At 33.9% G+C, this 24,792-nt stretch overlaps 1 protein-coding gene across 2 annotated transcripts in view; it reads left to right on the top strand.

Moving 5' to 3' along the window:
• Positions 1-24,309, top strand: part of LOC122006959 (beta-hexosaminidase 1-like) — a 51,516-nt gene extending 27,207 nt beyond the window's left edge. The window contains exons 10-16 of one of the 2 annotated variants that reach the window (XM_042562666.1): positions 2,181-2,240; positions 12,293-12,326; positions 16,223-16,321; positions 16,438-16,497; positions 16,593-16,843; positions 21,724-21,850; positions 22,416-24,309. In XM_042562666.1, the coding sequence (XP_042418600.1) occupies positions 2,181-2,240; positions 12,293-12,326; positions 16,223-16,321; positions 16,438-16,497; positions 16,593-16,843; positions 21,724-21,850; positions 22,416-22,419 (635 nt within the window). In that variant the 3' untranslated portion in view covers positions 22,420-24,309. Of the gene's footprint in view, positions 1-2,180; positions 2,241-12,292; positions 12,327-16,222; positions 16,322-16,437; positions 16,498-16,592; positions 16,844-21,723; positions 22,099-22,415 lie in introns of those variants that run through there. The other variant, XM_042562665.1, reaches the window with a different exon arrangement.
• Positions 24,310-24,792: the final 483 nt, after the last annotated feature.

Genomic DNA, 24,792 nt, shown 5'->3' with positions numbered 1-24,792 from the left:
GCATTAACAACATGGTTCACATAACACTTTGATTAAATAAAAATGTAATTAAATAAATTTAAAATTATTTATTTATTTATTTTTAATATTCATTTTATTGGAATCCTGGAAACAGCCTCTTGCAAAAAAGCAGGGTAAGGTTACGTACAATGGATCCTTCCCCGGGATCCCGCATAACGGGAGCTTCGTGCACCGGACTACCCTTTATTCATTTTATTGGAATATTTTATGATTGCAAGATACATGAACTTCTTAAACAAAATTATTTTTTTTAAAAGTAACTCTGTTCTCAAATTTATATGTATTTTATTAAAAGATTCTTAATTTTTAATTTAATTCAGTCAAGTACAAATTGAGTTTTATATATTTAAATTTTGAAAAATTTCATAATTATAAAATTAAGAAAATTTAATTATAAAATTTAAAATGTAGTTTAAACTTAAAATATAATATTTTAGGTTTTAAAATGTGGAAAATTTTAAATCTCCTTATTTTTCGTCTACTAATAATTATAATTATATAGACTAAATAAAAATCAAATTAAAATTAAATGATAGAATTGTAAATATAAAAAATGACATAATACTTGTAATTGTAAGCATGGTTTAAAATTTTATACTAGACCGAGTGAGATAGTCAAAACATATGGTTCTGGTAGATTGCCGATAATCGATATCACTTGATATAAATAATGTCTCCTTACTATGCTTCTTCTCTTTCCTCCTAGAATTTGCATTACATCACTAAAACCATACATTATAATGTCGACTAATACTGAAATATCATTCTCGTCAAAGTCTGAAACTCCAGCATAACTTAAATTTTTGATAATTAAAGATAAAAATTAAAAGTAAATGATTACAAGCTTTTTTTAATTCTAAAAACTGTGATCAAATTAATCCAAAAAAGAGACTAAACATGTATTAACAATCTAATTAATTATCAACTAAATAATAAATAAATTATAACTTATGTTAAGTAAGAATTAATTGTATTATTATTATTAATTCAATTACCTAGGAATAAAAAACGTACCGACATGACACAATAAGTAAAAAAACTATATTGTTCCGGTTAAAAATTGAAATTCTCGTGTGGCTCAAGAGTTAAACCTAAAACACAATAATCATAAAATGTCTTACCAAATCAAAAGCACTTTTGAACTAAAATTAGAACAATTAGCCAAAATTCAATTACAATTTAAAATTGAAAATTTTATTTCTTTTTGTTTCATTTTCTCCCTTTAAGAAGAATTTGATTCACTGTGTAGTGAGATCAAACCTTCCAAATCATGCATTCTGATGCCACGTGACTGGTGAGTGATACTCCATTTTTCAAGTAGCTAACATTCAATGCGTCTTTGGTAATCAATATGTATCTATTTTAAAAGTCCTCTCCAGTGAACCAAGTATCTCTAGAAGCTTCCATGAGAAGACAACCTGGTCTAAGTATTTACTATGTGTTCAATTTAATAAACAGGCTGTGTGGCGGAGGGGAGCACTTGTACTAGAATTACAGGAGTCTGACCTTTAGGGAAACTAATAGACGAGGAAGGCTTGAATTTCTCTTGGTATGGTAGTGAGTCTTCGATATTAAAAATAGTTTAATCTTTAAATTACATGGCAAGTTAATAACATGTATTAGCGCCAATCTTTTTCACAATGCAAAAGACACTAGAGGAATGAGATGATGCTTTTTGAAGCAGATTTTAGGAGCATGATACAGTAAAGTCATAGTAGTACTAAGCCTATATTATGATTGTTTTTCTATTTACTACTTTTCCCTGTTTCCTGGAACTGTGTTTCTTTTGCTGTTATACACTCCACTTGCTGCTGCAAGTGAAAGTTACTCTGTTCCTCTGAGAACAGAGATTGTGTAGTTCAAATCATTCACATCAAGAATACACTTTTTCAAGTTTAGCATAGCAAATACTAATTAAGGGAATTCTGGAGATCCTTATGTAAAGGATCATGGTAGCATGCATGGACACACTAGTCTGTCCATAGTCCATGCTGGACATTTGGTCGCTTACTTGAATGCTACTGGTATATCATACCTACCTAATTTTTATTATTATCTTCTAGTTCCTGAACGAGGAGTGTCTTACATGGATTCAAAATATTACAAAGTTGAAGATTTTCAATTTTATTTCTGACCATTTGATTGATGTTCTGTTGCAGATATGAGAAAGATCTTTCCATTTGAACTTTTTCACTTGGGGGGAGATGAAGTCCATACTGGTCAGTTTGCTTGTTGTGTATCTTTTGATAGCTTTTGCACTTTTATGAAACGTTTTACTATCATACTTAGTTAAACAAATGATTTGGAAGAAATTTTAGCATTATAGAGGATCTCGTTATTTTGTTCTCGTATTGCTTTCTTCAAGGAACAATTGCTTGAGCATAAGTAAACAGTTCAAGGCTTCTATTTGATTTATCCACAATTCTTTGTCCATTAGAAATTATCTTATTATTGTCTTAAGATGTAAAATGGAAAGAAAATATAATCACCATTAGACAAATCTTAAATTGTTTGGCATAGTTGAAGTGAAAACCATAAAAATTAAATTATTAAAAGAAAGAAAACTAGGGTCGTAATAAGCAGCAAAAGATGAAAACTTAAAGAGCTTGGAGCAGAAAAATTTCCCCTCTATTCGAGGAGAATTCTCCTTATATCCCCATCATACAAGCTGATTTTTTGCTCTTAAAATAGCTAAATTATTATATACAAATCTGCAAAAGATAGCCTACAACCGTATCCTAATTAATAAAAGATTTATAATCATAAAAGTTGTACATTGCATGGTTTAAAATCTCCAGCCGTATCAAAGTTTTGATTTATGATAGGAGCAATACGGTTTTGGTACTGTATCGTGTATCGTGTCGTGCTGATATAATTTCGATATTTTTTTAATATAAAATATATTAATTAAAAATAAAAAAAATTAATCTAATTATTTGAAAATTAAAAACACAAATATAATTTTTTTTTTTAAAAAAAGGAAAAATATGGGATGGTTTGTTAATATGGTAAATAAATAAATAAATATTTTATTATATATTTTTATAATTAAAATAAATAAAAAATATATATTAAATTAATAGAATATTATTAGGCTTCCACTCCACGATATTGGTTGTGCTGATGCCGAGTGGCTAGCGGAATGGTAAATTGTCTATTTTGTCTGGCATAAAATGAAATTTTAATCCATGGTACAATGCATAGATTAAAATCTCATTTCGTTTTGTTTCGTTTGATACGGGCAAAATATTTCATTTCGCTCATGGACTTGCACCGACATAGGAACACCTCTAGTGCTGGTGCACCCCTTGGACGCATCGCGCTGCTTTGGCAATGTGTTTGGAGGCATCACTAGGGCACGGTGATGCATCCGAAGGCGTCGCGTGCGCCCGACAACACCTTTGGAGGCAACGTGCGGGCCCAACAATGAGTCTAGACATGTCACACTAGCCGGAATAGGGTGGGGGTCGAGGGAAGGTTTTAATTTAATTAACTTATATAAATAGTTTTAATCAGCTCCTACCATTAGGATAATTCAAATAGGCTTAATTAAAGTCTAATAAAATTATCATATTAATTATATATATATATATATATATATATATTAAAAAATATTTTATTTTTTATTTTAAAAGATGTAGATTAAATTTTATATTTAAAAACTATCGAAACTATGTCGGTACGATACGATACCGAAACCATATTGTTCCGATCAGGGATCGATACCTCGGTGCGGCTCAAGATTTTAAATCATGGCACAATGTATATAATTTATTGGCTTTAAATAACCAGCTAATGCATAAAATGTGTTGTCATTGTGCAACTAATGCATATAATCTGCACTTTAAATGACTACTTAATTCCTTTGACATCCCCTCAAATTGATCTATAAGTATAAATTTGTTGACAAAGGAATTTATGGCATTGACATGTTATGGATTTGGTGAAAATATCCACGATCTGTAGAGTTGTAGAGATATGTGGTAGAGTGACAACTTGGCAATCACATGCCTCCTGGATAGAGCGGTAGTTGGCCTCTATGGGCTTCATGTGTCTGTGGCAGACATAGTTGGCAACAATTTAGATGGCACTAGTGTTGTCAACATGTAGTGGAGTAGGTTGAACTTGGGAGAAACCAAGCAGTGCAAGGAGACCACACAACCAAATGTTCTCACAGCTTGTAATAGACATGCCATGGTACTTGCCTTAGTAGATGATTTAGAGACAATGTCTTGCTTCTTGCATTTATAAGAGATAAGAGCATCACCAAGGAATGCATACCATCTTGCAGTAGATTTCCTAGTGTTTGGGCAGCTGGCCTAATCAACATCATTATAGGCTTGTAGTTGGAGTAAAGAACTAGTAGGAAAGCATAGGCCATGACTAGGTGTGCCAAAGATATATCTAATGATGCGTTGGACATGGATAGGTGAAGATGCGAGGTGCTTGTATGAACTTGCTAATGGTATGAACAACATGAGATATTGTTTGAGTGATGGTTAGATGGATAAGATTACCAACCAACTTCGAATATAAAGAAGGGTCCTCAAGGAGCTTACCTTTGTCACGTTGATATTTTACATTAATTTCCTTAAGTGTGTCAAGTGTCAACAGATATAGTGTTCGTGAGTCCAGCTAACTAAAACCAAATCCAAGATATACTTGTGTTGATTCAAGAAGATATCTTGAGGCTGATGATGCACTTCTAACCCTAAGAAGTAGGCGAGTTGACTAATGTCTTTCATGTGGAAAGTAGTATGCAACAAATTATGAATTTCAAAGATAGCCTCCATATTGGAACCAGTGTTAACTGTGTCGTCAACATAAACAAGTAGGAAAACTATTCTCTTAGATTTTATTTTGTAGAAAAGGGAGAGATACTGACTTTTAGTAAATGAAAAGTCAAGGAGAGTGGACCGAAATGTTTCCCTACAAAGAGCGTTTATTTTGCAAACTTCATTTGGTAAGGAAGCAGCATGCCATAGGGAAGTTTCATGTAAACTTCTTCCTTGAGATCAACATGTAAGAATGCATTCTTGACATCCATTCGATATAAAGACTATGCAACAAGGGCTAGTAATGTTCATACGGTGGTCATCTTGCCGACTGGTGTGAAGGTCTCATTGTAGTCTAGGTCATACTCTTGCATGTTGTCAAGGACTTCTAACCGAGCCTCGTAGCTATTTATGAATCCATTGGAACTAAGCTTGATAGAAAGCACAAACTTACTACCAAGAGGTTTCACTGATAGGGGGCATGGAATAATACCCAGCTCTAATTCTCTTTTGTTTCAATAGCTTTTTGCCAACACTCATGTTCCATTGCCTGTTTATCAGATGTGGGAATAGGAATACAAGACAAGGTGGCTATCGAGGATAAAGAAGGGGTGATACCATACCTATCTGGCGTTCTACGAAGTATTGTGTCTGAGTGGATGACGTGTGGTTGCTGGATATGTAGAAGTGTCATTTGATGTGTTGGACTTGTGTCGTTGATATAGTATGATAGACTTCAAGCTGCGGGATCTGCAGAGAGTGAGTTAACAATGACAAAACCAAGAAAAACTGGAGATAAAGGAGAAAGTGGGTCACAGTAAGTGAAAAAATTATATACTGATTTAAAAAAACACATTTTGAGAAACCTGAATACTACACAAATTGGGATCACAGCAAAGAAAACCTTCTGGTGTTCTAGAAAAGAAAATTGAATGGATTTTAGCTACGAGAGAAAGATGAACATAAGACACAACCAAAGGTATGAAGGTTAGAATAATTTGGGATATGACCAAATAATTGAAGTGAAAGGAGAACATGATTGAATGAAGGAGAAGACAATCTGTTGATGTGGTGGAGAGAGCTTCACATCAAAATCAAGAGGGCACAAGTGGCTCTAATAAAAGGTTGTGGACAACATCGAGAAGGTGGCGATTCTTTCTTTCAACTACCTCATTTTGTTGTGAGGTTGAAGGGCAAAATTGTTGAGAAATTATGCTATTGGTTTGCAGAAATTCTGAATAAATGAAACATGTACTCATACCCATTTTCAAACCAAATAATTTTGATATTGACAGAAATTGAGTTTGTATATGTGCATGAAAAGGCTGAAAATTGAAAATACTTCATCTTTAGAATACAATAACAACAAATAAGTATTTATCTCATTAAATATGGTTGGTTATATAGATCCTCTTCCTCCATTGAGCTCAATCCCCTACTATATCTACATCTATATTTAAATGAATTTTATCTTGTTTTATTGTTGCTAACCAAGTTTTCTATGATCTCCCTCTTCCTCTATTAATGTGTGTATTTGTCACGATCTCACATCATCTGGTGCATTTATTGGACGCTAAGTATGCGGCCATACCATTTTAAAAGCATCTTTCATAGCCTTTCATAAATATGCACAACCTCGACTTTCTCTCTAACGTTCTCATTTCTTATCATGTTTATCCTCGTATGTCTGCACACCCACCTTAACATTCTCATCTTTGCAACTCTAATCCTTTGTTTGTGTGTTAATTTCATAACGCAACATTCAACCCCATATAACATATTAAATCTAACTTCATTTTGTAAAACTTCCCTTTAATCTTTAGAAGTACCTTATGATCACAAAGAGAACACTTCCATGTCTATCATCTTACTTGTATCTTATGTAAAATATCTCTATCAACTCCTCTATTCTTTTGTAAAAACGATTATTTCATATATTCTATTTTTACTCTACTATACCCAACACCTTTACTTCTGGTGTTTTGTACCAAGATTTGAGCTTAACATTTACACATTCACATGTCTTATTGACTAAACCAATGTTATATGCAAACAATATGTATCATGATAATGTGTCTTGGATGTGTCTAGTGAGTCCATCCATGACTAGTGTAAAAAGATATGAACTTAAAGTTGATCTTTGATATAACCTATGAAACACTTCAATTAACCCTTACCATTACATTCTCATACATATCTTGAATTGTTTCAATATACACTACGATAATATCTTTCCTTTTTAAAATTCTTCACATAATTTTCCTCTGGACTCATCTTTAATTATTTCAATATATACTATACTAATATTTTTTTTTCTAGAATTCTTCCCATAAATTTCTTCGAGATTGACATAAGTTTTTTCTAAGTCAATGAATACTATATTTAAGTCTTGCTTCTTTTCTTTATACTTTTCAATCAATAATGCAAGAAGATGTATAACTTCTATCGTTAACCTTTTAGGCATGAGTCCAATTGATTTTCAGTCATCTTGATCTTCTTCTTTAATTTTTTTTCCATCTCTTTTTCTAAAGTTTGACAAGGAGCCTTGGCGCCATACTCAAGTTGATGTAGTGTGACCTTGTGGTCACAAGTTCGAGTTGCGAAAATAATGAGGGTAGGATACTCAAGTCTAGATGCTATCAGGTGGTGATTTTGTGTAACCCCTTTCCCACCACCTTCCATGGCGAATGGATTAGTCCATTCAGATTTTGCGTCATCTTCATAGGAGTCTCACTTGGGAACATCAGCGTCATCTTCTGCATCCTGCTCCGACGTCTATTCCGAGTTTATATGCTGCTCCAGATCTTGTGGCTATGCGCCCATAAGTTCCCCGGCCCCAAGGGAGACTAAGGCTCGCCCTCTAGGCTCTATGACGCATGTTCTGTCAGCAGCCAGGTCGAAGCCGGCTGCACCAGAAGTTTTTCTTCGGAGCATAGTTGCTGTCTCTGATAGTTGGTGCACTAAGATATAAGGAAATTCTTCAGAGGTTGAGGCTTCCTTCTCTTCTTGATCATCATCCTGATAAGAGAATACGCCAAGTTGCTTTTCAATTAATACAACAAGAGTGTGGAAAGAGCGGACTTCCTCTTCATCACTTTGGATCTCTTCATCCTTTTGATTATAATGAGGAGGCCGGCTAGTACTTGCTGCCATATAGTTAGAAAAGCTTCTATCGTTAACCTTTTAGGCATGAGTCCAATTGATTTTCAGTCATCTTGATCTTCTTCTTTAATTTTTTTTCCATCTCTTTTTCTAAAGTTTGACAAGGAGCCTTGGCGCCATACTCAAGTTGATGTAGTGTGACCTTGTGGTCACAAGTTCGAGTTGCGAAAATAACCTTTTGTAATACAGGATAAGATTATACCCGTATTGGCGAAAGTTTCGTGCACTAGACTGTCATTTTTTTACTTTTTTTTTTAAGTTTCGTGATCATAACTTAATACCCTTGTAATTTGCAAAATCTTGTACGTCTCCTTTATTTTATATAGGGCCTAGAGTACTTATCATCCACTGAACATATTTTTTGAATTTTTAATATTAGGTTGAATAACTTCATAAGCTATTTGATATCCTACTTTCCTAAGAATTTCAATATCTCTATTGGAATATCATCTAACCTAATCGCTTTCTCGTTTAGCGACTATTCTACTTTTCAAATTTGAATTCTCTAATAAAATTTAAGTTTTTAATACTCCTCTAACCTACTTATGTTTCCTAAGCTAAGTTGATCACCTAAAAATTCATTAAAAAGGTGATAAAAATACTTCTTTCATTGTTCCTTTATTTCTTCATCTTTAACTAGTATTCTATTAGATTCATCTTTAATGCATCTTGTTTGAGTAAGATTTATTATTTTTCTCTCTTTCACTTAAGCTATTCTGTAGATATCTCTTTTCCCTTCTTTTGTATCAAGTTGTCGATACAAGCATTCAAAAGCCTCATTCTTTGCTTCACTCATTGTTAACATGGCCTCTTTTGCCCTTGATTTTTATAGTAACCAGTTATAGGTATCTGACTGCAGAAAGACAAATTCTTCAAGGCTCGTTTGAAGGCCGCATCCTTGCATTCCTGTTCCAGGAATTTATAAGCGAATTAGACTCTAGGGATTATTCCTACTGTTAATCCTGGATATTTTTCGTCAAAAGATGCTTTGACCTTGTTTCCAAGGTCGCTTGGCATTTTAAGCCAGAACTTCTCAGATAGTTCTGGCCCTGCGTACATTCTTCCTGTCTTTGCCGCAACTCTCATGTAGTCATTCATGTATTGAATAATATTTTTGACGTTGTCGCACGAGAGTTTTTCCAAATACCTATAGGCGGCATCTTGAATTGCTGTGGATCCTTAGGCAGGATCCTCCGACGAGAAAACCCTTCGCATTTAGGATATTATGTTTTGGGTTCCTTATCTGCCATCACCAATATTGACTAGGGCTTCATATTCTGCTGGATAGCTCATACGCCATTGGATCCACGTGATCTTCTCAATTTCTCCAAGTAAATTTTCCATATATTCTATCTTATCCCTTGGATCCGTAAAGGCTTGCCTTGCAATGTGGTTTTTTGTGATAGATTCCCACCCTGAAAGCACATCGTCAAAGAGGCCTAATTGTTCTGGTATAATAAACATAGCTCCTCCTTGTTGTTGTGCGGGTGGGCGTGCCCATAGTTCATTATTATATCCGCTCTTGAACTTTGTTTTAGGTGGTTGCTGCTCATATATAGGTTGTAGCCTGGACAGTTGGGGATCCACACTTGTAGGAGGGTACCCGGGTGGTCCCATAGCAGTATATTCCGGAGGCCTGTAGGGAGACATTACTGTGCTTGTTGAGTAAATTTGTTGTTGCTCTTCAGTTTGCATAGCTTCTTCCAAACGCCTGAGGGTAGGATACTCAAGTCTAGATGCTATCAGGTGGTGATTTTGTGTAACCCCTTTCCCACCACCTTCCATGGCGAATGGATTAGTCCATTCAGATTTTGCGTCATCTTCATAGGAGTCTCACTTGGGAACATCAGCGTCATCTTCTGCAGATTCTGGGTAAGGCTCCGTAAGACTTGCAAGGTATTGTATTTGTTCGAGAAAGTCGTCCTCGGGCACAGAATCATCTATGGAAAGGTCCTTGGACCGGACTGTAGAAGCCCATGGACGTGCATCTCCTGCAAGGTTTTCCAGAGGATCATCTGGCGAGGATTCCTTCTCTACAAGTACTGCAATGGCGTGCTTTTCCTTTGGTAATAATTTATCAAATATTGTAGAGTTTTGTGAGGGTGTTGCATCCGTTGAGCCAAATCCTGCTATACTTCGTCGAGTCCGGGATAAAATTGGGACTGGTATAACATCTGGGAGAATAATTTTTTCAAAGATTATTTGAGCGACGCAGTCTCCTTGATTAATGTAGACCTTTTGGTCTGAATGGTTAAAAATAAGAATTTTGATTTCTCCTCGGTAATCACAATTAATGACTCCTGCTCCGACGTCTATTCCGAGTTTATATGCTGCTCCAGATCTTGTGGCTATGCGCCCATAAGTTCCCCGGCCCCAAGGGAGACTAAGGCTCGCCCTCTAGGCTCTATGACGCATGTTCTGTCAGCAGCCAGGTCGAAGCCGGCTGCACCAGAAGTTTTTCTTCGGAGCATAGTTGCTGTCTCTGATAGTTGGTGCACTAAGATATAAGGAAATTCTTCAGAGGTTGAGGCTTCCTTCTCTTCTTGATCATCATCCTGATAAGAGAATACGCCAAGTTGCTTTTCAATTAATACAACAAGAGTGTGGAAAGAGCGGACTTCCTCTTCATCACTTTGGATCTCTTCATCCTTTTGATTATAATGAGGAGGCCGGCTAGTACTTGCTGCCATATAGTTAGAAAAGCTTAGGGAAATTCTTCCATCCATAAGATTGCGGCTATTTACTTCAGATAGTTGCATAGGAATGGAGATTCGAGGGGGGCGTAAAATCCAGTTTAATCCTTGGGATGTTGTTGTGGAATAACGCCTTCCCTGGAGAGCTCAAACACCATGGCTTGTGAAGTAGTCGACAACTCCTTGTACTTCATATGTGAAGCCTACGTTTGGTGTGTTAGAAAGTCTCCCCACCAGGACTTAACTAGGGTTAAGTTCAACTTGAGAGCAAGAGGCATGTTAGGATTCATAATTGATGCTTTGATACTATAGAGCTGAAAAACATGAAAAACTTGAGTAGAGAGAGTCTCCCCTCTCTTTGAGGAGATTTGCGCTTACATTGCCATCATGCAAGCTGATGGCCTTTAAAATAATTAGACTATCATACACAAATCTGCAAAAGGTAATCTACATCTATATTCTAATTAATAAAAGATTTACAAAATCATAAAAGCTGTACAATGTATGTAATTTGTCAGCTTTAAAATGGAGCTAATGCATAAAATCCGTTGGCTTTAATTGACCATATGATACATAAAATTAGCCTGCTTTTAATGTGCAAATGACCTGATAATTCCTTTGACAAATATGACAACTATCTAACACACTACTAAATAAATGTCTTGTGCGAGTATAGATATTGAGCAATGTTTAGCTTTTACAAAATAAAGAAATCACACAATTAGAAAAGAAAGGTACGACTCTCTAAGATGCACAACAAGAATAAAGAAGATGAAGGTTTTAAATCTTGTTCTGAGCTAGGTGTCCAGGTTTCAGTTCCTAGCTGGAACAAGATATTTCAATGTCGTGCTGTCCCAACATTGCTGCATGGTGCCGAAAACACAAACACCTAAGAGGAAGGAATTGATGAGGAGTGGAAAGAAAAGGAAGAAGATTAGTAGGAGAAAACAAACATAACATTCTAATGACCTAACCTCATTCAGCAGTCACCTTGGGGAACTTGTTGATTTTCAGATAGCTCGAGGAAGTCTTGTGCAACTTCATTGTCTCAAACAGGTCGTGGAAGTTTCATCAACATCTTAGATAGTTTGCAAAAGTATCAACGCCGTCTAGAGGTCCTGGAAGCTTCGTTGTTGTCTTGGACAAGTTGTGGAACCTCCACCATCATTTGAACAAGTCGAGCTTTGTCGTCATCTCAGATAGGTTAGGGAAACTTCATTGTCATCTCAGACATGACATAACTAGAGGACAGATTGAAGAGCGTTATTGTTCTTGATGGTCGAATAAAAGTCATCTCATGAAAAGCAATTAGCTCATAGTTTATTTCATGAATTGAGCAAAACTCAAAATCTTCGAATTTTTTTGTAAGAATGAATTTGATAACATCTTGCTGACTTGAAATTTATATGGTGCTGCATCCTTAAATTTCTTTTATATTGCCACTGAGTTGTCTCAAACGGTTAACTAGATGAAATCCCAAATGTCTAGGGATCCTTTCCAACCAAAAAAAAACCTTTATATTTGAAAGGATGCATTTTTATTAATTTTATTTTTATTTCCTTTGAACCACAGTTATTAGTTGAAACTAACGTATCTGACATGAATTCTACTACCTGACTCGTATTTGTATATGCCTTACAGATTGTTGGTCTTCAACTCCTCATGTCAAGCAATGGTATGTCAGTCTTTTCTGTAATTAATTTAGGATACTTGTTTTGTGATATACTTTTGTTCTGTCAGAACTATAAATGATGTGTATACGTAGTCTTTCTATTTTCTCAGTATATATATTTTAAAATTTGAAAAAGGCTGGTATATCGACTGAAAACACTATCATGCAAACACAAGAAGAAACTTTGTACTCGTTATTGTATGCTATTCTTTTATTTTTCATTTCACCTTTTTCTTCTCAAAAGTCAATAACTTTCTATGATGTTTTAGTACTTATTTGTTGATTTTGTCTTCCTTAATTTTCCAAATTGGCCAATTCCAATCGAGATTGGCCGAGCTCAATCGATATCAGACTTTGCAACTCCAATTTCATCTCAGACATCATCTATGATGAAGAGACTGTTCAGCAAAATCATATAGATTTAAAAGAGAAGGTAAAGAAGTGACATTAAAGTTATGTAACTTTGGAATCATTTAATTATAAGAGAAATCATTTGGTTCTGATGAAACTCTTGTTCTTCAAGGTATTGTTTGACTTAATGAGCGATCACTAGATTTGTCTTTTCGGTGAAATCCTTTTGAAAATATTAAGAATGCTAGAATTAGACAGAGGGAAAAGGAAAATTAATTGTAAGTGAGAGGTGGAAATGAATGATTGACCGATTTTCCTTCTATCCAAGGAAGTTATATAATGTATTTGTGCTAAGGTGTTTTAGTGTATGTGTGGTGTGACTCCTAAGTGAGGCACATGAACCACTAAAGTCTAAATATAATAGATTTTAATTTAATTAACTATTTAATTACTAGTTTTATTTTATAAATAAATAGACTAAGTTAAATGGTATTAAAGGAATATAATAGATCTAAATTCATCTTGGCACATTTTGATGCATGCTGAAGCATGTTGAGTGTATAATATCATGTCGAAACCATATTATCTTGTTAGAGTACCAAAACTTATAGAATAAATGATACGATACTTTAAATGTTACTTCATCCCATTCGTGACACTTATTTTGGAATTAGTAAAGGTGTATTCAATAGTACAAAAAGTACAAATGCTTGTAATATTTTATAAATTATTGCTTCAAAATTTAAATTGAAATGATATGAATTTGTATTTAGAAGTAAACAAGCTAAGTGGGTGAGGATTATAGGATTAAAACGCATTTGAATGCATGCTTGGAAGCCTGCTGAATGTTGGCACAAGACAACATTGTAACCACATTATTCTATATGAAGATTGAAACTTTGACATAGTATAAAATTTTAAGCCTTGTTCATCAACTCAAATTTTGTATCGAGCTGAGTGGTAAAGTTGAAATGTAACTTTTCAGTCGACTATAAAAAACTCTGGGTGACATGTTTAAATGATACAAATATATATTTAGACGACCAATAAATGTTCCAGTTAGGCGATGTTGAACTATGACAAATGTGTATATCAAACAAGGAAGAGGAGGATCAAAAAAAGACTTGGTTAATAAGAATAAAACAAGATAAAATTTATTTAAATATAAATAATCATATAGTAGGGGATAGAGTCCAATGGCGTAGAAGGATCTATCCTAGTGGGATAAGACTTTATTGTTGTTGTATAAAAATCAATATTGATCGACATTGGTTATCTCTACTCTACCAATTAAGTTGATACTTAACATTCATTGACACACTTCAGTATGCAGTAATATTAATATTTGTGCTCCTGGGGCAAGGTTGAGTTGGCTAGTGCGAGGTAGAGTTGCTACAATAGGGCAAGAGTTAGAATCTCGATAAAGCCGAGGAAAAAGCCCTCCCCGCACTAGCCAACTACAGCTTCCCGATTTACCTTCTCACAGATGGTCGTGGGGTCGACCGTGTGGAGCCGCTGGGGTGGCAGATTCCACCTTTTGCTACAATATTAATATTTGTTACTTTTTGTTGTAGCTTTGCTTTGTTTTTTCTAAATTCTAATTCAATTAATTATAGCATTCTTATACTTTTAGTTTAAGGGGAGCTTAGCGCAATGGTAAAATTGTTGCCATGTGATCAGGTGGTCGTGGGTTTGAGTCACGGAAACCTCTTACAATATAGGATAAGACTGCGTATAATAGACCTAGTCCAACCTTTTCTCGGGACCCATATTAGTAGAAACCTCTACCCTTTTTTTATACCTGTAGTTTTGTAAATAAACAAGTTATTTAGAAGATAATTATAGGAGGAAAACTTAAATGAATTCATCTTGACTCACTTTAAAGTAAAAAATTAGTAAAATCATTTATAATTCAAACTTATTAATGTATAAAGTTTAAGTGATTGATGATTAAGTAAAACTCATTTAATTTTTTTCTGGCATGTTTTGATAGTTGCTGAAGTGTGTCTAATTTCAATAATATGGTATAATATGTTTAAATTTATTTGATTATCTAATAGTTATATTATTATTGTATAAACTGAGAAGAAGATGATTAAAGGAATACAACCTATTTAAATTCATCTATTTTGATGCATTTTCAACATAATACGATGCTAAAATCGTCCTATACTTGCAAGGATCAAAGTGTTAACATCAAGGTTTAAAATCTTGAGCTGTGTCAAAACAAGTCTTTGACTCGAATGATACTTTTTTGGTATCGTGTTCATGTTTCGATGCATGGTGCTGGTAATGGATTGAAGTTGAAGAATGGAGATGAAGCATAGAAAGGAAACATTGTCTGTGTTAGTATGATTTTAAATCTGATACCATATCAAGTGAAACAGTCGAAACATATATTTCCGTTCTTTCTAGTAAATTATTGAAACTTGATATTGCTCAACACACACTGGAAAGATAAATTATTGAAACTCAATATCACTTGGCATGGATAATGTCTCATTCCTTTGCTTTATCTTTGACCTCCTTTAACCTCCAATCAATCATTGACGCCATGCATTGGACCATTGGTACGATATTGGAACAACATTTTCTAGCAAAGACTGGAATTATGACACAACTCGAGATTTTGAATCTTGATGCTGAGCGGTATTGAGTTTCAATAATTTACTAACGATATGTTTCGATTTGTATGATACGCGATTTCAAATCATGGTTGACATGTTTAAACGTTGCCCCTAAATATGCGGTTACCATTGTCTTCTTCTTCCTCCATCCACATCCCATTTTCCACCTGCACTGTCTATCATCATTTTGGCAAGGCCGCCATACTCCAACTTGAAATGAGATTTTAAATTTTATTTCCAATCAAAACCCAATCCTCAAGTGAGAATTTTCTATTTGTTTAGGACACCCTTTGATTGCTGACTTCTTATATCTGCCTCGGAAAGATGCCATCTTGATTTTCAATTTATTCACTTGGTGGGATCACTATTTTGTTGGTGGGAGAGAATGAGGCAAAATAAAATAAACTAATTAAAATTAAGAAATTGATCAAGGGTGTGAAATACATTATAAATTTTATTTGACTTTCTTAACTGAACTTAGTTTATTTTGTCCAGATCATAATTAGACTTGGATTATTGTGAAGGCTTATATGAATGGCTTCAACCTATTGTTTGAGACCTATTGTTCTTCAATGAAGTTATTGTATCTCCTCGCTCTTGTCATGTGAGTGTCCACTGAAACACACTACTTCAATTGGAACTTTTGAATGCTAGAAACAACATATTCCATAACTTGTGGATGTTAAACTAGCTTTCCTCTCTTCATTAATTCACTTTTTCATCTTTTCATAAGCAAAAAGTTCTAGAGTAGGCACAAGATTTTCCTGTTACAACACTGCTAGTCTGTCCAACTCTATCGTCCATCTGTTAGAGTTTTACCTTTCCAACCGTTTATTCATGTTCATTTCAAATGGAAAATGACATCCATCATATTGATTATTCACAAATTTAAATTAACAGCACTTTTACCTCTTTGTACAGGCTTCAGGAGCGAAACATGACTAATAAGGAAGCATACCAATATTTTGTATTGAGGGCTCAGAAGATAGCTGCAGATCTTGGTTGGATTCCTGTTAACTGGTACGTTTGTTATTCTTTCTTAATTCATTTTATTCCACCTATAATATAGAAGGTGATGGGCAATAACATTTCAATATTAATCACAGTTTTTTGATTCACTTTTTTTTCATAATCAGGGAAGAGACATTCAATACATTCAACAAAAGCCTCAATCCACAGACTGTTGTACATAATTGGTTTGTTGCTTTACCACACAGTTTTCCCATTCTTGTGTATCTAGTTTATGCCTGTTCATTCTTGTTAAGGTCTGTACATGATTGGTTTCTTACAGGTGGGGTCCTGGAGTCTGTCCAGAAGTGGTTGAGAAGGGTTTTAGATGTATTGTAAGCAACCAAGGTGTCTGGTATCTTGATCATCTTGATATCCCATGGGAGGACTTCTACACCAATGAGCCATTAGAAGGGATAAACAATACGGCACAACAGAATCTTGTGCTTGGTGGTGAAGTTTGCATGTGGGGAGAGATGGCTGATACATCTGTTGTTCAGCAAACAATCTGGCCTCGTGCTGCTGCAGCTGCAGGTATGTAGAATAGTAATTGATATGTCACTTAGGAACTCCAACTAAATATTCTCACTAGATAAAAGTATTCATAAAACACAGCTAGTAGGCTTATTCCTGAGTTTTAGATAGGGTTAGTTTTGTTTAAGAACTAAGAAATACAAAACCTATAACCCATAACAGTATCATAATAAAATATTCTCTCTCTCAACTTAGTTTTGAATATGATTCCTCTTCTACACAGTTAGATTAGGCCAACCTTCCCTGTACCATCATAACTCCTAATTTTCCTTCTCTATGGAAATTTTACTCTCTCACTCCATCTTCCTAATTCTCCTTCTCTATAAAAGTTTATGATAACGTTGCAAGGTATTGAACAATAAGAAATATCTTCTTGAAGATAAGTTATCGCACGGAACATCCTTCTGCAAAATGAGAATGGATCTTTTGCAAGAAATTATTATGTATGGATGTAAACCTATAGAGGCTTAATAAGCTATGATTTTAGGATGATGCCTTTAAAAACCTCCTGATGTTGAAGACTAGTAAGCGAGAACATTTTCATAGTACTAAGTGATATATATTTCGCAGTCAATGTTGTGAGTTTTCTCATGCAACAATCTATGAAGTGTCATGACAAGGTTGTGTCAAAAATCTTCAATATCTTAATGGAACTCGATGTAATGGGTTATTTTACAAGAAGCATGGACACCTAAATATTATCAACTTTTATAATTTTGATTTTGTTGGATCGGATATTACTAGAACATTGACCTTAGGATTCTATACTATATTGAAGGCAAACGTGTAATGTGAAAAAAATAAAAAACCAAATGTGGTAAGCATGATCTAATGTTGGAGATAAATAAAGGTATTGCAAATAGAATATGTGGATAATGTGTATAGTCTACTTTGGCTTTAGCATTACAAAACTAAATGATATGCCTTGTTCAATAAGAGCATCTACAACAACATCAAATATTTCTCACAAATATTTGTGGTCCCCACGTCCATATCATCAATCAAATATCTTACTCCTCAAATATCCTAAATTCCACAATCAAATATTCTTCCAACTAAATATTTATAGGTCTCACCTACTAAATATCCCACGCTCAAATATTTCAAATTCCGCAATCAAATATCTCATCAACTAAATATTTATAAGTCCCACTATCATTTTATTAATTTACATCTAATTTTATTGAAGGGGAGCCTTGGGGCAATGGTAAAGTTGTTGCTTTGTGACCTAAAGGTTACGGATTCGAATCCTAGAAACAGTCTCTTGCAAAAAGCAAAGTAAAGCTGCATACAATGGATCCTTTCCCGTGACCCTGCATGGCGGGAGCTCTGTGCACCAGACTGCCCCTTTTAGCTAACCCCACCTAGTGGGATAAGGCTTGGTTGTTGTTGTACATCTAATGTTATATTTAAAGAAAATTAATTATACTTATCAATTTTTAATTTAATATATTTTAATATTTATTTATATTTTGATAATTATTAAATATAATTAATTTAATAATAATATTTTATTTAAATATAAGGAGACATAAATTTTTTAAAAATAATACAATATACACGAATATAAATATTTCATAGATTCAAAATTGAAATATTGAAGTACAAACCATAAATAAAATATAGAATGATAAACCATAGAAATTAAAAACCATAATTAGTTAATAAAATAAATAAAAATTCACTACATATTCAATCTTTTCTTCAGTTGCTCACATATCGCTAGATGGTTCTGAAGTTGTTCATTTGTCATGCCTCGTGTGCCCTTACGAGGAGTTGATATGCTTAGATGAGTTGGTCCACTTTCTTACTGTTATTATACTCCTCCAAATGTGCTACTGACTATTGCATAGTCTTATTCAATTCATTAATTAGGCATACTCTTTCTTTACCTTTCCTCTTTGCTGATTTTTGTCCCATTGGAAGAGATCGGGTTTCTCTATCATCCACATCAATAGTTGTGTTAGGATTTGAAGAGTCAATATATGCACCTGATGATTCTAATGTTCTGATTGAGGAGCGTACATCGGACTATCTTTTACAATCATCCACACATGTTCATGTTGGAAAGTAGATTTAAAAGTACTTTGTATTCTTCATGAGCCCACACCATTAAATCCTTGTCACTTCATCTGCTTGGTCGATCATTGTTCCATTTATTGTAGATTTCATTATATCTATCCATGATCTTTTTCACCGAAGCTCAATGCGATTTTGCTTTATTCACAGTTATCTTTTTAGCTCCCTTATCTCGATTGGTATTATAGTATGTCATCACCCGTTTCCAAAAAGACTCACTCTTCTGGGCATTACCAACTATTGAATCTTCGCTCATGATTGTGTAGGTTGTTGCAAGGAGCTTATCATCTGCTATTGTCGACATTGTTTGTTTGCTGTGATCTCCATCTGATTCGTTGCTCGTCTCAGCTGTTTGATTGACTATTTGAGATGAGAATGAAGGAAATTGTGAATCGGGGGTTGCATGAGATGTTTCTATACCTTTATCACTATCACTTGCATCAACAGTAGCTCTTCGCGATTCATTCGATTGAATCCTCAGTGATTGAAGCGAATTAATTCCATGAGATGGAGTTTGCATGAAATATTGGGTATTCTACCAATATTCTCGGGGACGTGTATAAAAAGATGCTCGAGGGGCGCTACTCGAAAAATTTGGATAACTTTAAAAATTATGATAATATGGTGGTGGGTTTGGAAAAGGTTGGAAATTTTGTGGGTGTTGTGTGGGAAATGGAAATAGAGGAAGTTGTAGATTGGGAAGAACTTGAGAATTTTCTCCACTTGAATTTTCGTCAATATATGGAGAATTCAATAAATCCCCGAAAATAATGATCGGAATTTCTATCCATTTTTCTCTAAATTTTGGATACTCGATGGTTTTTTGGGTTGAAAGATGAATAAAAAAATGAGATATATATAGAAGAAAAAAAATACCGTTATCCAACGTTCTAAAAATTGAATGTTGAATTAAATTGACCGTTACAACGTTTACCTTCAACATTCAACTTTTAAAAAAATTAAAAAAAAAAAACAACTGCTACCGCAGCTGTAGGCGTGTGGGAGGGCCCACCACCTGTTGCAGCAACAGCTCAATTTACTACTTTTTTTTTGTTTTTTATTTTTTTTAATGCCACGTAGGATACGCCCAGTGATTTCTAAATATCCCCATCTCTATCCATCGGAATGGGGGATATTTGAGATCAGGGATATTTGGAGAAATATCCCCTCCAAATATCCCCTATTGTGGTTGCCCTAAGAGAACTATCTATGTTGCCAATGATTTGGCGCTCCACAAATTCGCTAAATTAGGAACTAAGAAGATTAGCATGCCATACACTTTTTCCATGCACATTTTTCAAAGAATAAATTTTTGACACTATTTTTACCAAATCTCTTCTTAAAAAGACTGGGTGCAAATAACCTAATCCACTTTTGTAATTTAGATTTATTAGATATTATAGTCTATTAGTACATGGATTGTAATTTTAGTTTAGACAATAAAAATGATATCAAGTGTTCTTTTAGCTAGATTAGGAGAGGTAGAATTAACAGAAAAAAATAATGAAGGTTGAATTAAGAAAAACAAATGTCAATGTGATGACTTAAATATCTATACCATTTTTCAAAAAGATATAACAACAATCAAGCTTTTGTCCTACTAAGTGGGGTCGTCTATATGGTCCTAAATCAGAATGATACGAGTGTTGTGCTAATATAATTTCGATTTTTTTAAAAAAAATTAAATATAGGTATATATTAATTTTATTAAATTTAATTATTAAATAGGCTCACTATTAATGTTATATTTTAGTATCATCTTATAAGAAAGTCTATTAAATTTTTATAAAAATTATTTAACAAATAAGTAATTTTTAAAATTCAAAACTAAATCTACAATTATAAAATTATTTGAAAGACAAAGATAATTATAAAATTAGTTGAAGGTCTTAAATTATTTTTTGAATGTATTTGTAATTTTTTTAAAAAAATTATTTAAAATGTTTAAGAATTATATTTTGAGAAATTATTTTTAGATTATTTTAAATTCACATTCAATTTTCAATATTTATTAAAAATTTAAATTATTTTATAAAATAATTTATTAATTTTTAAAATTATTTAAAAATTTAAAAATAATTCTTAATATTTTATAACTATTATTAATTTTATATTATATTTATTACTATTATATAATAATTAATTGTTTATTTATAATAAAAATAGTTATTTAAAAAAAAAAATGTAACCTTAAAAGAAAATTCATTACAACCCAACATCAGGTCCTTTATAACTTGACTTCTCTTCATATGTCTAACATTCAATCCTCCTTGACCTGTCAAGACTTCCCTTCTTATCTCTAATATCATATTTTTCATAATTTATTAGGACTTAATTCATTGTCAAATATTTAGTCCACTATGATCTACTTGGATTTCACTCATGCCGACTCCCTATTGAACTTTCATCTACTAACTATCTAGTGTATCATGATCCATTTGAACTTTTCCCCTGACAAGGATCTTGCTCAACTATCAAATATATTGATCAAATATTAAAACTCAATTAAAGCTCGATCAACCTTGATTAGTGGTCAATTGCACTAACATAGCTTACATGGATAGATGCGTGTTTATTTGTGACTTTATTCCCTTCAATATACTCAACAAATAATCTTTGAACATTTCTTTAAAAGGATGTTTGAAATAAATCTAAAAACCTTCTTTTTGTTTAGTTGTCCTATTCTAGTATTTCTTAAAATTTTTTTTTAGTTGTTTCTAAAAGCCGTTGAGGATTTTTAGTTTAGTTGCCAGTTTTATTTCGCATCTTTGGTTCGTGAACACAATTATGTTTTCCTTCAGAGCGCTTGTGGAGCCCCTTGGAGTCAACCTCCACCGGTAACCTCAACACCACCGTGTTGCCGCGCTTACATTACTTCAGATGTTTGTTGAACCGCCGAGGAATAGCTGCTGCTCCAGTGACCAACAAGTATGCTCGAAGCCCCCCTTATGGTCCTGATTCCTGCTATGTTCAATAATTATCAATCTACATACATATGTCTGTTCACTCGTAAATATTGCCAGCTCTGTTGTTTATGTGGCTTTTACTTTTCTTTTTTGTGTTTTTTCTTATTATGCAAGTTGATTGGAATGCGCAATAAAAGTGGTTGATCTTCTACGCTGTTCAATTTGATTCATAACGGAATAAGTCATTTGTCTTCTTGGACCTTTAGCTTTGCTGATTTCTTATTTGCATTGCATTTTTATTGTTTTTTAGTGATCTTACTTTCTTCTAGACACCACCAAAGTCCAAATCAGTATTCCTGGTTGAATAAATACGAATGGCGGCCGCTATTACGTTCCTGTCCGATCTTCCAGATTCTTTAAAGTACACAATCATCAATTTTATCTACAAATACAAACTTTGGTATTTGATATGCTGAGTGAAAGTTGACCAAAGTCATCGACTTGGAATTTCATTCTTGTTTTTTTTTTTTTTCAATTTGGTGGGATCAGTTCACGCCCATGCTGATTTGAAAACCACCCTGCTGCAGGTAGAGATGTAGAGATGTCGGAGATACATGGAGTGACTTGGCCTGTGGCAGCAGAACTTTGAGCGTTGGTGCGATCATTGCAGGCAGTTGTCATCTGGATTCAGCATAAGTAGCCAGATTAAGCCGGGAACAGTTGTTGAAGTGGTGGTGATGATGATGATGATGGCGAGGTGATGATGCTAAGGTGGGGGTGTTGTCCAATCCTTGGGGACGGGTTGTGAGAGATGTCTGAGGTGAGTATAATCATCTTTTATTATAATCATCTTTGTCCGATCCATGCCATGTGTTCCAACTTGAACGGCGTGGCTTGACCTATGCATACTAGAGGAAAATGTTAGAGGATGTCAGAATTATTCAACAATGTGCGAGTAGTGATAAAGTTGGGAAAGCAAAACTGACTAAAAATTGTGAAGAGAGATTCTAAACTATTAGATGATACATGCACTTACTTAGGTACTTATAGGTGTAGATCATGACTACCCTCGTCGAGGTGTTTGAGAAAATAGAAACTGTTTTGACTATTTCTCAACTTAATTATCATTAATTATGTTAACCTTGATCTTGATCCGACTTACCCAGATCGCTAGATAACATCTTCTATCAGTTGTCTAGAAGCAGCTTCGGTCACCTGCATGCTTCGGTCTTCCTGACCTAGCTATGGTCGTGCCTAGAACTATCGAACTTTGCTTCCCTGCAATAGTTGCACGTAATGAGTATGATATAAGATCTTAAATTACTCGTACTTACTTTGGGTCTAAATATTCGACTCCCAGCTGACCCATCCAAATTGACTTGTCAAGCTATAGCTCCTAGTTGATTCCATTTGAAATTTTTTGTCAAGCATTTAGCTTCCAGCTGACTCCACTTGGACTTTTGTGTCAAACCTTTAACTTCTAGCTAAGTCCACTTGAACTTAATCCACCTTGTTCTCAACTAAGATTTTCTTGTTGGTTCCCAACTAAGATTTAGTTCATTCTTGATTTCCAATCAGGACTTCGGTCATTACCTAGTTCCACTAGGACTTAGTCACATGTTCATGCACATTTGATATCAACTTGTTAGATCTTAACAAACTTATTTTTAACCTTAGTCGTACATTAAAACTTTGGGTTTAATATTGTACTCCCAGCACCTACAAAACCTTGGCTTTGGGACATCATTAGCTTACCTCAGTTCTTCTTGACCTACTAGGACATAAGTCAAAGTATTTAATTTCTAATTTACTTAGCTTCATATTTGTTTCTTAACCTACTTTGACTTCCGTATGTTAAGTATTCAATCCTCGACCTACTATGTAGTCCAGTTGCTCAGTATTCAATCCTTGATCTACTATCATTATTGAACCTACTATACATGTTAAATTCACTTGGGGCCCTGGGGTTATGGTGCAGTGGATGGGCGTCTAATTGTCACCCAGACATCCATGATTTGATTCCTAGCTACGACGTATTTACAAAGATTTTTTCTCTAAATAAGACTTGCAATCAAGGGATGTTGGGCTTTTGGGTTGCTCGTCGCGAGCACCGATTTATCCTTGAGGTCTGTGGGAAACTTCCGTGAGATCAGATCGATCATCTTGGATTCGACATTACATGACCTGATTAATTATTTTAAATTCACTTGGGTACTTGACACATAAAATCATGACATCAACTTAAAGTTTGCTCAAACACCAAAATCATATGCTTAGGAGTATGATCACACCAACAATTAGTACAATAACGCTTATCTATAGATCATGTACCTTTGGATGTTTTTGCCCACAATTAACCTAAATTGAACAATTTTAGAGAACTAAAAAGTTTTAGTTTTATTCATTTGTCTAAAATTGACACTTTAAGCTTGTATCTACAACAGCTTTGAAACACTTGTAATTTAGTGCAAATACTAATTATGTGCAGATCCACATTGAGATGCTTTCACCTTTAATCGATAAAAATTGGATTCTTCAAGTTCATTTTGTTTAATTTATCTAAAATCAACCTTTCCTATTATTTTTGGACAAATATTGTTAAAAAAAAAAGTCATTTGTACAATATTACTTATTTGTTGATCCGAGTAGCTTAGGAATGTTTCTGCCAAGAACCAAAATAAATAAATAAATGATTATAAAAGTAAATTGTTTAATTTTAATCTGTTCGATTTATTATAAATCCATATGATTTATTTTTTATCCGCAAATATAGTTTAAACATGTAATTAGAGTAATGATACTTGAGTACAAATTCAATACCTTAGCATATGCTTTTGCCCACAATTAAAAAATGTAAAAGTAATTTTAGCTAAAATTGCTATAAAATGTTGAATCAGTTTTGAAAAGAAGATTTGAGAAAAAGACATAATCTAGCAAGGTCATTTTCAAGGATGATATTTTTAC

Source organism: Zingiber officinale, chromosome 7B (genome assembly GCF_018446385.1).
Source record: "Zingiber officinale cultivar Zhangliang chromosome 7B, Zo_v1.1, whole genome shotgun sequence".
NCBI classification, from domain to species: Eukaryota; Viridiplantae; Streptophyta; class Magnoliopsida; order Zingiberales; family Zingiberaceae; genus Zingiber; species Zingiber officinale.
Note: the sequence above shows the minus strand (reverse complement) of the source record. Positions and strands in the feature narration are given on the sequence as shown.